The sequence below is a fragment of the Cervus elaphus genome, chromosome 20 (genome assembly GCF_910594005.1).
Source record: "Cervus elaphus chromosome 20, mCerEla1.1, whole genome shotgun sequence".
NCBI classification, from domain to species: domain Eukaryota; kingdom Metazoa; phylum Chordata; class Mammalia; order Artiodactyla; family Cervidae; genus Cervus; species Cervus elaphus.
This window is the reverse complement of record NC_057834.1, coordinates 109,698,297-109,710,969: the sequence shown is the minus strand read 5'-3', so window position 1 is coordinate 109,710,969 and position 12,673 is coordinate 109,698,297. Positions and strand designations below refer to the sequence as shown.

The 12,673-nt window shown below is 44.2% G+C and overlaps 1 protein-coding gene across 2 annotated transcripts in view; it reads right to left on the bottom strand.

The window, feature by feature from the left end:
- The window catches only part of DAB1 (DAB adaptor protein 1), a 451,733-nt gene that overhangs the window by 32,105 nt on the left and 406,955 nt on the right, over positions 1–12,673 (bottom strand). For both annotated transcript variants that reach the window (XM_043877907.1, XM_043877908.1), the window contains 2 exons: positions 4,715–4,765; positions 4,575–4,622 (listed from right to left, as the gene is read on the bottom strand). In XM_043877907.1, the coding sequence (XP_043733842.1) occupies positions 4,575–4,622; positions 4,715–4,765 (99 nt within the window). The remainder of the gene's footprint in view (positions 1–4,574; positions 4,623–4,714; positions 4,766–12,673) is intronic.

The window sequence follows — 12,673 nt, the reverse complement described above, 5'->3', positions numbered from 1 at the left end:
CAGACTTTTAAGTGATAGTTTCTAATCAGGGGACTGAAAAACACCACTGGGAGAGTCTGTCCTGGCAGACAGGACTCCTGCCCTAGAAATCTGTTTTAACCAGGCAAAGCGGGATCACCAAGATTCATACAAAGAAAGGAAAATTCTCTGCTACTGGCAAACTTGTGAGCTCTAGGCCCAGGAAGAGTCCCATCCCTGGGGTGGCATCTGAGTTCTACCGCTGACAATCTCTGCAGCTCCGCAGGGCCACTTTTCTCTCACCTGGACATTAGAGGTGGTAATATCTCCTTTGGAGATTTATTGATTATATTACTAGAAGGACTCTGAAGTTTGGGTAAGCCTGGTGAAAAAGACACAAAAGATTCTTCTTCTTCTTTTTTTTTTTTTTTTGCTGAAAAGCAAGCACCTTAGCCTGATAAACTCACTTTTAATCCTTCCTCTTCAGGTTTCAGATCGAATAAATGGTTCCTGGCACATAGTAGGGCCCTATACATATGAATTTCTTTCCCAACTACATAATTTTGGGGGGCTCCAAAATCACTGCAGATGGTGACTGCACCCATGAAATTAAAAGACGCGTCCTCCCTGGGAGAAAAGCTATGACCAACCTAGACAGCATATTAAAAAGCAGAGACATTACTCTGCCAACAAAGGTCCATCTGCCAAGGCTATGGTTTTTCCAGCAGTCATGTATGGATATGAGAGTTGGACTATAAAGAAAGCTGAGTGCTGAAGAATTGATGCTTTTGAATTGTGGTGTTGGAGAAGACTCTTGAGAGTCCCTTGGACTGCAAGGAGATCCAATCAGTCCATCCTAAAGGAGATCAGTCCTAGGCATTCATTGGAAGGACTGATGTTGAAGCTGAAGCTCCAATACTTTGGCCACCTGATGCGAAAAGCTGACTCATTTGAAAAGACCCTGATGCTGGGAAAGATTGAAGGTGGGAGGAGAAGGGGACGACAGAGGACAAGGCGGTTGGATGGCATCACCAACTCAATGGACATGAATTTGAGTAAACTCCGGGAGTTGGTGACGGACGGGGAGGCCTGGTGTGCTGCAGTCCATGGGGTCATAAAGAGTCGGACACGACTGAGTGACTGAATTGAACTACATAATATGCTGGTACAGACTGGACAACTGTAAGGTGTTAGGCCCTATGCTGGGTGCTAGGAACATAATTAGGAGGAATGTCAATTTTCAGCCTTCAGGGAGCTTACAGTCTAGTGGGGACAATCCACAGATATAATAATAAACGTTTGCTTGTCTTTGGGAAGGCTTATTTAGCATGTGAACAATATTTCATATTATTTGGTGAAACAGTGCCAATCGTTAGGCTCTCTCCCAAACCCACAGAAGGCATAATTCTATTGAATGTGTTCAAAGGAGGTCTCTGGGCTTCTTAGCCCTTGGAGCTCAATGCTTTACAAATGGCCCACGACTGTTTTCAGTGGTAGGAAAATATTAAAATGAAGTTAATAATTAAGTCGCACAATTTACATTTCAAATGTGGTGAACTCATGGCACACTTTTACTAACATCATAAATATAATTTATTGGCTAATTTTCTCCTTAAGCACAACTTTTAAAATAACCTTCATTCTTGAGCTACAGACTCTCCTCTTGCCAGATGATTTCCATTCAAGGATTAAATGAGAAAAAACATGCAGAGGCATAAAACATAGATTGTTATTTCATTCCATTGGATTTGCTGCTTAAATAGAACCTTGAGTTAATTAAATTTTATAGAAAAAAGGGATTCTTAGGCCATAAAATTAAAAATAATTCTAATAACAGTATATGATTGAGGATCTCGAATAATATCTATTTTCACAGCCCCCTCTCCCTCTTGTTAACCCTGGTTCTTTCATTTGTAACTTAAGAAGCCATGTTCCATCTGATAATATTGTCGTAATTAATCATTTTAAGAGCCTCATGAGAATAGAACTGACCACTTACATTTGTAGAGCACTTTATAGTTTACAACGTGTTTTCCAACACATTACTGTAACATTGGATGCTCCCTGAACCCTGTGAAGTTGGCAGCACAAGAATCTCTCCCACTATCTCTAGTTTACAGATGAGCTAATAGAGGCCTGAAGGTAACGTGACTTGCGTCTGATCGGTCAGCTAAAAAAAGCTGGGTTTGCCCCAAAGATGAAGCAGCACCTTGTTTATCCATGTGTCCCTCTACCCAGCCCTACTTAGCCCTCCTTCATGGTGGAAGCCCAGCCCCACAATATTCTCTAACCAGAAGCCAGGGGTTTTACAAGTCCTGCTATGATCCACATCCCTCTGAAGAAGTCATCTCCAAGGTCAACCCAAGATTCCTCCTTGCCCTCCCCTTCCTGGCCCTTCAGACATCTTCAGGTAAAGATGTGGTTGCTGATGGCAGATTCTGCCCCTTCTCTAGGTCCTGGGCATCCCCCAAGGTAAATAGAGTGACCCTGGAAGCTGCCAAGGCCAGTTAAAAGGATGAGGAGATGCTTGGCTAGTGGAGCTCCTCAGTATCTCCATCAGGCTTGTCCTCTCCCAAGCTACTCTTTGTTATGAATCAGCAGTGGTTTTCCAATAACATCTGGAATGCCCTATAGCTGCTGTTTCATAATTAGTCCCTTGGTCCTTCTTTCCACTAAACCTTTGCAAGCAGACCCCTAGACCCCTCCTGCAGAGCTCTAAAAGCGCCATTGACGAAGGCAGAGGTGTCCACGATGGACCACCAGTACACATTTACATGGACCCACTCCCTCAGCTTTGGCATCAGGTGCTCCTTCATTTAGGGCAAGCATGCAGTTCCTACTGTGCATCAGCTATTGTGCCGAAAGCAGGGGACACAGGGGTGCATAAGGCATCTTCCTGCACTGAGTATCCTGAGCTGCCTGTTCTGTGAGAAGACAGACCTATAGACACAGTGAGGACCACGTTCCAGAGGAGCACCAGGGCCCACGAAAGGAGGGGCCGCCTCAGGGCCTTGGCACGTGCTCCTCCTCTGAGCAGAACACTCAAACCTTCCCCCACTGCCTTTCTTACCGATCTTTCCAGACACAGACGAGAGGGCTTTATTTCTTCCTGGGAAGTGTTTTCTGACAATTTGTATCCCATCCCACTGCCCCAAACAGCTTATGTGAGACCCTTAGATGGACCGTCAGCCGTGGATACTCTGGTGGGTCAGTTGGTAAAGAATCTGCCTGCAATGCGAGAGACCTGGATTCGATCCCTGGGTTAGGAAAATCCCCTGGAGGAGGGCATGGCAACCCACCCCAGTATTCTTGCCTGGAGAATCCCCAAGGACAGAGGACCCTGGCGTGTCTCAGTCCATGGGGTCGCAAAGAGTCGGACACGACTGAGCGACTAAGCACACACGCTCAAGAGAAAAATATGGATGCCTGATCCCCACCCCCTGAGGTTCTTAATTAGTTGGTTTGACGTAGTTTAGTGACTCAAATGGAGAAGGCAATGGCAACCCACTCCAGTACTCTCGCCTGGAAAATCCCATGGACGGAGGAGCCTGGTGGGCTGCCGTCTCTGGGGTCGCACAGAGTCAGACACGACTGAAGTGACTTAGCAGCAGCAGCAGGAGCAGTGACTCAAAGTTTAAAAACTTTCCTGATGATTCTAATTTGCAGCCCAAGTTGAGAACTCCTGTCCTACAGGCTTCCCAAACACATGTGCTCAGGAGTGACAACATTTGCTGGCCTATGTATTAACCAATCTGAATAAACACTGGCTGCAAACCAGCACCTCTATTTCAGGTGATGTGGACCAAATAGCAGTCTCATCTCCACAGGTGCTGCTGCTGCTAAGTTGCTTCAGTTGTGTCTGACTCTGTGCGACCCCAGAGACAACAGCCCACCAGGCTCCCCCGTCCCTGGGTCTCTCCAGGCAAGAACACTGGAGTGGGTTGCCATTTCCTTCTTCAGTGCAGGAAAGTGAAGAGTGAAAGTGAAGTCGCTCAGTCATGTCCGACTCTTCGCGACCCCATGGACTGCAGCCTACCAGACTCCTCTGTCCATGGGATTTTCCAGGCAAGAGTACTGGAGTGGGGTGCCATTGCCTTCCCCCAGCCTGCCCCCCTCCCCCGCACTGGTGCATTGAGCAGCACCTGCTGAGTGTTTGAATCTCCACTATACTATGTCACACTCCACTACACGCGGCAATCCTACCCCACCCTTCTCTACCAACCCCACCTGCCCTCTCCTATGCTACGTGACACCACACTGTGTTACACTTTGATCTCCCTGAGGATAGCGGCTGTGTCCTCCTCTCTACTGATCTCTAGCATCTATCAGAATGCCTGGGACACATTAGGAGATTGAAAAATATTTGCTGAATGAAATGAAGGGGTGTCAGTTCCTCTCCAACATACACTGTTTCTCTCTCTCTCTCTCTCACACACACACACACACACACGTACACACATGCTCCTACTTTTTGCCCTCCCCGCAGGGCCCACCAAGAGTCTCTGAACATCAGCAAAGGCTGGCACCAGAGCGGAGCACTGAGGAGAGTGCGGCCGCACAGAACGGGTAAGAATGACCAGAGCAACCCTCACTTCACAAGACCGTGGAGGCCTTACCTTTGTTGCCTCAAAAATCTCATCAAAGTCCATCGGCAGGTTTCTGTTCTGTAACCACAAGGCATGACTTATGAGCATGAAATGAGTGATGGGACAATGACGCGACACCGTTAACCAGGCTGGGCCATTCTCGCGCTTACCGGGGTGGCTGCGGCAAACCGCTCTTCAAAATCCTCAAACGCACGGCCGTTCTGAAAGCGTAAGGGATGATGAATGAGGATGAAGTGAATGACATACAAATGACATGGATTTATGAGTTTAATGATGACATTATCTATGGTTTACACTCTCATGGTCACAGGAGGCGGGAGCGGTTGCCAATGTGCTGTGAAAACCCTGGAATATGTTCCCAGAATAAACTGATGATAAAACACGCACCTGGCTAGGAAATACAAGTCATAGGGAGTTTGTAAGTTTAAAGTCCATCTTCCTGAAATTACAGACCTGACCTGGTCAGTCTCAATGGTGACAGCAGATAAGAGCATGATGTTTACCCTTGAGATTTTTGTTTTACAAGGAAAAAGTGTTATCATGTGCTTTAGCCAAGCTTAACCTTTGCAGCAGCCTGTGAAGAGCTGGTTTTGTAAGTGCCTAGGTACATGCAGCCTTTTCTGCCTGAAATGCTCCTGTCAGCCTGGCAAGCTCAAAGCTCACCCAATTCCTTAAACCCAGCTGAAAGGCCATCTCTTCTGTGAAGCTTTCTTTGGTCCCCTGAGCTGAAATCCATCCTCTGCGAGCAACAGCATATCACCTGTCCCCATTACACAGTGAACTTCCGGAAGCAGGGACCACGATGCATTTGTTCCTGCATCCCCAGCAGGTCATAGGGGATCTGTCCTGCGGCAATGCTCGAAAAAAAAACATATGAATGAATATGTGATTTTAAAAAGAGGTGGCAGCTGACCAAATCTAATCATTTTGTTAATTTTTTACTTTGTTGTTTATGACTGCTGAGAGCTTTGCGACACCACTCCATAATACTGCTGCCTCAGCATCCCCTTTGTGTGGCCAAGCGGCCTGCAGGGGCCTTGAATTGACACCAGCTTCTCCAGTGAAGTAGGTCCTGGATAACAGCCCACAGAGTCATGAGTAAATGTCACTTCCGGATCTGACCATCCTAACAGCTCTTATGGCTAGACTCTCCCCAGCCTCCCAGGGCCTTCCCTTATGTACCCTTAGATACGATTCCTTACACACTTACCAAAACCCTGCTCTTTTTGGTTTGAAATGACCAATCTGGCCTCAGACCAGGAACGCTAAAGCACTCTACCCTGGGGCCCTAATAAAGGCAAGTGCCCCAGACAGAGCCTGCCTTGCTCTCGGCCTGCTTCCTGCCTTTACCTCCCCATATGGCCCTTCCTCCAGGACCTGCAGTAATAAACTCCTCTATTTCAACTCGCTGGTGGTCTTCTGTTGAACCCTGGCTTACCATCCAATATTCCAGACCTTTATTTAAAGAATATTAATTGAACAAAGTCACAACATTAATACATATTGTAGGTAATATGCATAGTATCTCCATATGTGCACATTTTTTTTAATGACCATGTTTTTGGTCTATATGTCCAAACTAATTATGCTTGGGATGAATTCCAAGCAGTGTAACAGTAGTATAAGTCTGATAATATTGACAATAACTTGGAATGATTACGCTTGAACAGAAATACTTGCATTGTTCCCTGATTTTCAGGAGAGCTTCCTGCTGGCCACGGAGGAGTGGAGGAACCATCAGCCATGACCACTTCCACTCTGTCTGTAGTAAATGTGACTGTACGACAGTCAGCCCCAGTTGCAGGGTGGCAGAGAAGGGCGACGCACATACCTGTGCCCACCACAACAGAGCCTTCAAGCCAAACACCAGCAAGTTCTGTCATCAACCACCCGCTCCCACTAGGCGCTGGCTCACCAGGATTCAACAGTGGCTGAGCGAAGAGGAGGAAGGATCACGTCGGATAATGGCAGAAATAATAATAATAACAATTATTATTATTTGGCCAGAGATGGGGAGACAGTATCATCCTGTAACCTCTGGTGTGGCCTGAAAGGTTAAGGTTATGTTGCTACATCCTTTATAAATTCCCACACTTCTACGGATTTATGGCGTAGCCCCTACCAGCTAGCTCTGGGTCATAACTTTTAATAAAAACATTTTTTAGTGTCCAAAACCTCATTACATCTGTCCAATATAAAAAAGCAAATGGCTTCAGAGCATGATGGATGAATTAAATAAATCTGAAAAACAGCCGGTGGTAGAGTCTCATAAAACCCCCACCACATAATGAAAACATGTGAGGACAGCCAGCACTGGTGTGAGACTGTCACTTTGCCAGTGACAGAAGAGGGGGTCTCTCATGAAGGCGGGGGGGCAGGGTGTGAGGAGGCAATTTCCGTAAATCCAGACAGAGACTGGTCCAGACGTGAGAGTAAATGGATCTCTTTGGAGTCACACAGATACGGACTGAATCCCGACTGTGCCCCGTGCTGGCTGTGTGACCCTGGACCAGTCACAGAGCCTCAGTTTTCTCAGTGGGATGACAGTGATTACATCATCTCAGGGTTAAGGAGAGGATTAACTGAGATGTGTGTGCAGTGCTTTGTTTGCTGTTTGGCACACAGAGATGCTTAATAAATCATAGCTATTATTAGGAACTTCTCAAGCAATTTCTTTTAGCTCACTTCTGCAATGCACAGGCACACATCTTTTAATATTAAGAAACTATTACTATATGATATTGGGAAAAAGGAGAAGTAAAAATATCTTGTGGAAAGTCCCACTTTAAACACCACCCCCACTTCAGAACACGGACTGGGTCCTGTGTAAAAGGATGCCGAACACTTCCTGCTCTTAGTTCTGAACGTCCAGTCCACTCTTGACCCCATCTTTTCCCTCTTATCTCTCTTATTGACACAGTCTTGCTGGGAGCATCTTCCCATCCATACCCTTTGTACTTGGCATATGTGGTTACCTTCCTGTTTTGATACTAGCTCAGTCATTTCTTGGACTTCCTTCCTCCTGCCTGGGACAGCCTTAAGGAGTACTCAGGGCACTTCATCCAGCCATCAGAAGACCCTTCCAGTCCCTGCATTTTTCTCTCAGTTGACTCTCATGGGGAGAACCTGGAATCCATTCCCTAGTCTCCTTGTATTCCCCAAGTCCTGCTTTACCCACATTTACTATTAGAGCTTTTGTTCAATTATCTTCAAGTCTCGTTCTCCCCTTGTTAGATATATTCCTCACACTTACTATGATAGCATGCATGCCGTTTTGTATTCTGCTCTCAAAATCTCAAAATGACAATCTAGTTTACTCACAACTTCCATTTCTAGTGAAGATTTAAAAGAAGAGATTCTCTTCTGTTGTTTCAATACAGTTCTAGCCCAAAGCATCATTAAGACATTGAAATAAAGCTTGCACATGAAGTTTATTTTCCCACAATCTATCTCGAGCAGTGGGACACTACTGTCCCATAACTGAGTAGGGTAACTCTCAAGAAGATCAGATTCATGTTACTCCTGCAGCAAAAGTGAATGGATAAAGAAGTTGTGGTACATGCACACAATGGAATATTACTTAGTCATAAAAAGGAATGACATTGAGTCATTTGTAGAGATGTGAATGAACCTACAGACTGGCATACAGAGTAAAGTAAGTCAGAAGGAGAAAAACAAATATTGTATTATTAACACACATACGTGGAATCTAGAAAAATGGTAGAGATGATCTTATGTGCAAAGCAGCACTAGAGACAGATGCAGAGAACAAATGTACATACACCAAGGGGGAAAGGGGATGGGGGGAGGAATTGGGAGACTGGGATTGATATATTTATACTACTATATATAAAATAGGTAACTAATGAAAACCTACTGCATAGCACAGGGAACTCTACTCAATGTTCTATGGTAACATAAATGGAAAGGAAATCCATAAATGAGGGGATATACATATACATAGAGTTGGTTCACTTTGTTGTACAATAGAAACTAACATAAGATTGTAAAGCAACTGTATTCCAATAAAAATTATTTTTTAAAAACGGTCTTACCAATTAAAAAAATCTGAGTGAATGAGATGGGACTTGGGGTGAACACATCAAAAAGAATGACAACTTATTTATAGCTGCCAAATCAGAAATCTGCAGTGGTTCTCACCCCTGGCTGCACAACGTAATCCTCTGGGGGAGATCTTCCACAGCTACACATACCTGAGCCTTGCCAGCTGACATTTGGATTCTGCTGGTCTGGGGTGAGGTCCTGGCATCAGTAGGTTCTAAAAGCTCCCCAGGCGAGTCTAACAGGAAGCCAGACTTGTGAAGCACTGTGCTGGGGAATGAACTCTCTGTAGGAATAATTAGTGAAAGTCCCACTGGGAAAAATGAAGCCATCTTGATTGATTACATAATTGATTAATGAATTTCTTCAGCAAACATTCACTGTGTGCTTTCCACACGCTGTGTTCTGACTAGGCGTTAGAGATACAAAGATGACTGATACATGGGCCATGCTCTCTTAAAGTTCAGAGCAGAGCCAGGATATATAATCATTCTAGCGTGGAGGGTGGGACAGGAGTGGGACAGAGAGCTCACAACGCATCAAGATCTCAATTCAGACAGAACCTAAGTCAGCGCTGCAAAAGAATGAATTCAATTATCCATTTAGAAGGCTCAGGAGAAACGGATTAACTTAAGTGATTTGTAAGTGCACCAAGGTGGGTACTATTAACGCACCTAGTGATTCCAAGCATTTGAATTGTGTGCCTTTCCCTGGTGAGTGATTTAACCATGAAGATAACATGCTAATGAAGACTAATTCCCTCTGGGGTATCTAGGCGTTTATGCTCTCTATCACCTTTAGCCAAGAGTAAACAGTCACTTTCCCACTTCTTGGCAGAGAAAACAGCAGAAACTGCAACTGACGAACTAAGTAGCGGGTGAAGTTGAGATGGGGAGTAGAAAATGTGATGTTAATAAATGATTTCTCTCATGAGCACCCCTGTCCGACAGAACTTTCTGTGATGATGGAAAGTCCTACACCTGTACTTCTAATTTGGTAGCCAGTGGCTGCACATGGCTATTGAGCACTTCAACTATGGCTTGTATGACTAATAAGTTGCACTTTTATTTACTTTTAATTAGCTTCATTGTAAATAGCCACATGTGACCAGTGGCTACTGTATTGGACAGCAAAGCTCTAGATAACAGACATTAAAACAAACAAACAAAAAACTTCAGCTGCCTGATTTAGATGCTTTCTAAATACCAGACATATTCCTTCCTTATATAGTCTCTTCTATTCGTTTAAAGAATATCCTACCTTTGTGTTGATGAGAAAGGTTCTATGGGAGCACTGAATTCTTTGCTATGTCTAGATAGCCATGAATCAAATTCAGTTTGCAAAAACCACAGCCTTCTTCTGGATGTAGGTTTTGTCATTGCCTGGGCTAAGCCAGAGCCAAATATTGGTGGGTTTTTCTTTTTTTTAAAGGAGGCTAACAATCCTTTAATGAACTTCAGGTGGAAATCCATGGGGCCTTATCATCATTCCAACAGAATGGAACTCCCTTTAAAGGCCAAAATGTCCCAGCCTACTGAGATCTGGGGCTCAGTGGTTTTGTGGGACTCAATGCCTTGATCTAATAGAGGATATGGCTTTGTGGCTCTGTCCCTGTAGTGACTGAGAAGTTGGCTCTACTCAAAGCTGGGCTGTATTTCAGCAATTAACAGCTCTCCTGCCAATTAACACTTTAGGAGGGCCCCAAGGTTGTCTAGACAGCTACAGGGTGGAGGGAAATGCTTAGATCTAATAATGAGTTACATCTTCCCTTGAAGTGTACCCCAAGTGTAACATGTCTGCTAATCCCTGGGACAATGAAATACTTATATACAACTTTCTAAAAATGAAGTTGGTTTAAGACAGCCCCCATTTCTCTCCATTTTTTAATTGTGGTAAGAACACTACATGAGATCAATCTTTTTAACAAATTTTCAAGTGTACAATACAGTATTATTAGGGGCACGATCTCTAGGCGTTAATCTTCTTGCACAACAAACTTAATACCAACTAAATAGCATCTCCCCAATTCCCTTCCCCAGCCTCTGGCAACTACCATTCTATTCTCTGCTTATATGTGTTTGACTACTTTATGGACCTCATATAAGCAGTATCCTGCAGTATCTGTCTCTCTGTGTTTGGTTTATTTCATGCAGCATGATGTCCTCAAGGTTCAGCCAAGATGCTATGTAAGCAAGGACAGGCTTCTTTTTTAGGACTATATAATATTCCATTGTGTGTATATACCACTATTCTTTATCCATTCATGTATCAGTAGATATTGATGTTGAAATGGCCTTTCTTAACATGCAAGAAGAGAGTCAGGACGCTGACTAGACGTAGGAGGAATTTGCTGGTGTTTTATTCAGGGGCATGTAAGAGAAAGGTAGACTCCTTTCATGAAGAGTAGGGGACTAAGTTGACCAAACTGGGCTAATGTGAATGAACAGGGGCACCTGTGGCTAAGGACCCTAAATCTGGAGTCTTCAACTTCCCAACTTTAATCTCAGGCCAAGGAAACCTATGTGCATGCTTTTAAAGTGAGAAACTTGATGATTTTAGTAGGGACAGGCCAGGGGCACTGGGAAGACAAATGTTAGAAACAGTGGCTTTCACAAGACATGGGAGTAAATGTCCACTGACAGATGAGTGGGTAAAGAAGATGTGGTACATTTATATAATGGAATATTACTCAGCCATAAAAGAATAATGCCATTTTCAGCAACATGGATGGACCTAGAGATTATCATACTGATATAAGTTAGACAAAGACAAATATCATATGATATCACTTACACATGCAATCTAAAAAAGTACACAAATGAACTTATTTACCAAATGGAAACTGACTCATAGACTTTGAAAACAAACTTTTGGTTACCAAAGGGGAAAGGGGGAGGTAAGGGATAAACTAGGACTTTGCGATTAGTACACGCTAGTATATATAAAATAATCCCAACAAAGACCTACTGCATAGAGGGGAAATGCTACTCAATATTGTGTAATAACTTAAATGGGAAAAGAATCTGAAAAAGAATGGACACATGCATACATATAACCGATTCACTTTGTTGTACACCTGAGACTAACCCGACATTGTAAATAGACTATACTCCAGAAACAGCTTTCAGTTTGAACTTCCACTTCATCACTGGTATATTCTTGGATGGATTCCTTCCTTACTCTGAGCTTCAGTTTTCTCTTCAGAAAAAACAGGGAAAATAATGCTTATAACATGCAATTGCTGAGAAGTGGTGAGAAGGTTTATACACATGAAAAGAATTAGCACAGCACCTGATAGAGTAACATCTCAAAGGATGTCAGTTCCCTTTCCAAAAGTACAGAAAGGAAAGGAAGGTGGGAGGGGGGAAGAGAGGAGCTGGGGGGAAGAAGGGAGGAGGAAGAGATAGCAAGGGAAGAGGAGAAAGAGAGGGAGGAGAGGGGAAAGGAAGAGAGAGAAGAGGAGGAAAGAAAGGAAGGGAAGAAGAAAGGAAAGCCATGGGATTATACGCTTGGTACGTGAGTATAGGCAGGTTCCAGGCTATGGCAAAATTTGGGAAACACTAGGCCAGGGAAGGAACAAAGTCACTCGGAAGAGAAGCTGAAGGTGTGACATGATCTTCACAGGGCGGACACTGGTCATGGCAGGTTCCTGCTTCTGCACATTTTACCCAAAGCTTAACACTAGCAAGGCTGGACCACTGTGAAGTCCATCAGCCACATCATTCATGGCATCTACCCCATACCCTTCTTTTCTCCACTGCCTTCCTCACATCAAGTTCAGACCTCCAGTGGGCGACTCTATGCTTTCAGGCCCATATCTTCTAAAACACATCTCTTATTTTCTTGAAAAATACACTTAAAGATGGGATTGGAGGTGCACTTTGCAGGCTGTGAGTTGCGCTAAGATACTAAGCGCTAAGTAAGTTTGATCTCAGGAAATGAAAGCACCCAGAGCTTGGGGTGGTGGCAGTGGGAACACCCCCACTTAGGACAGATGGTTGTCCTAAGGCTGTCCTAACCTGTCGCTCAGTCCCTCCATATCTATT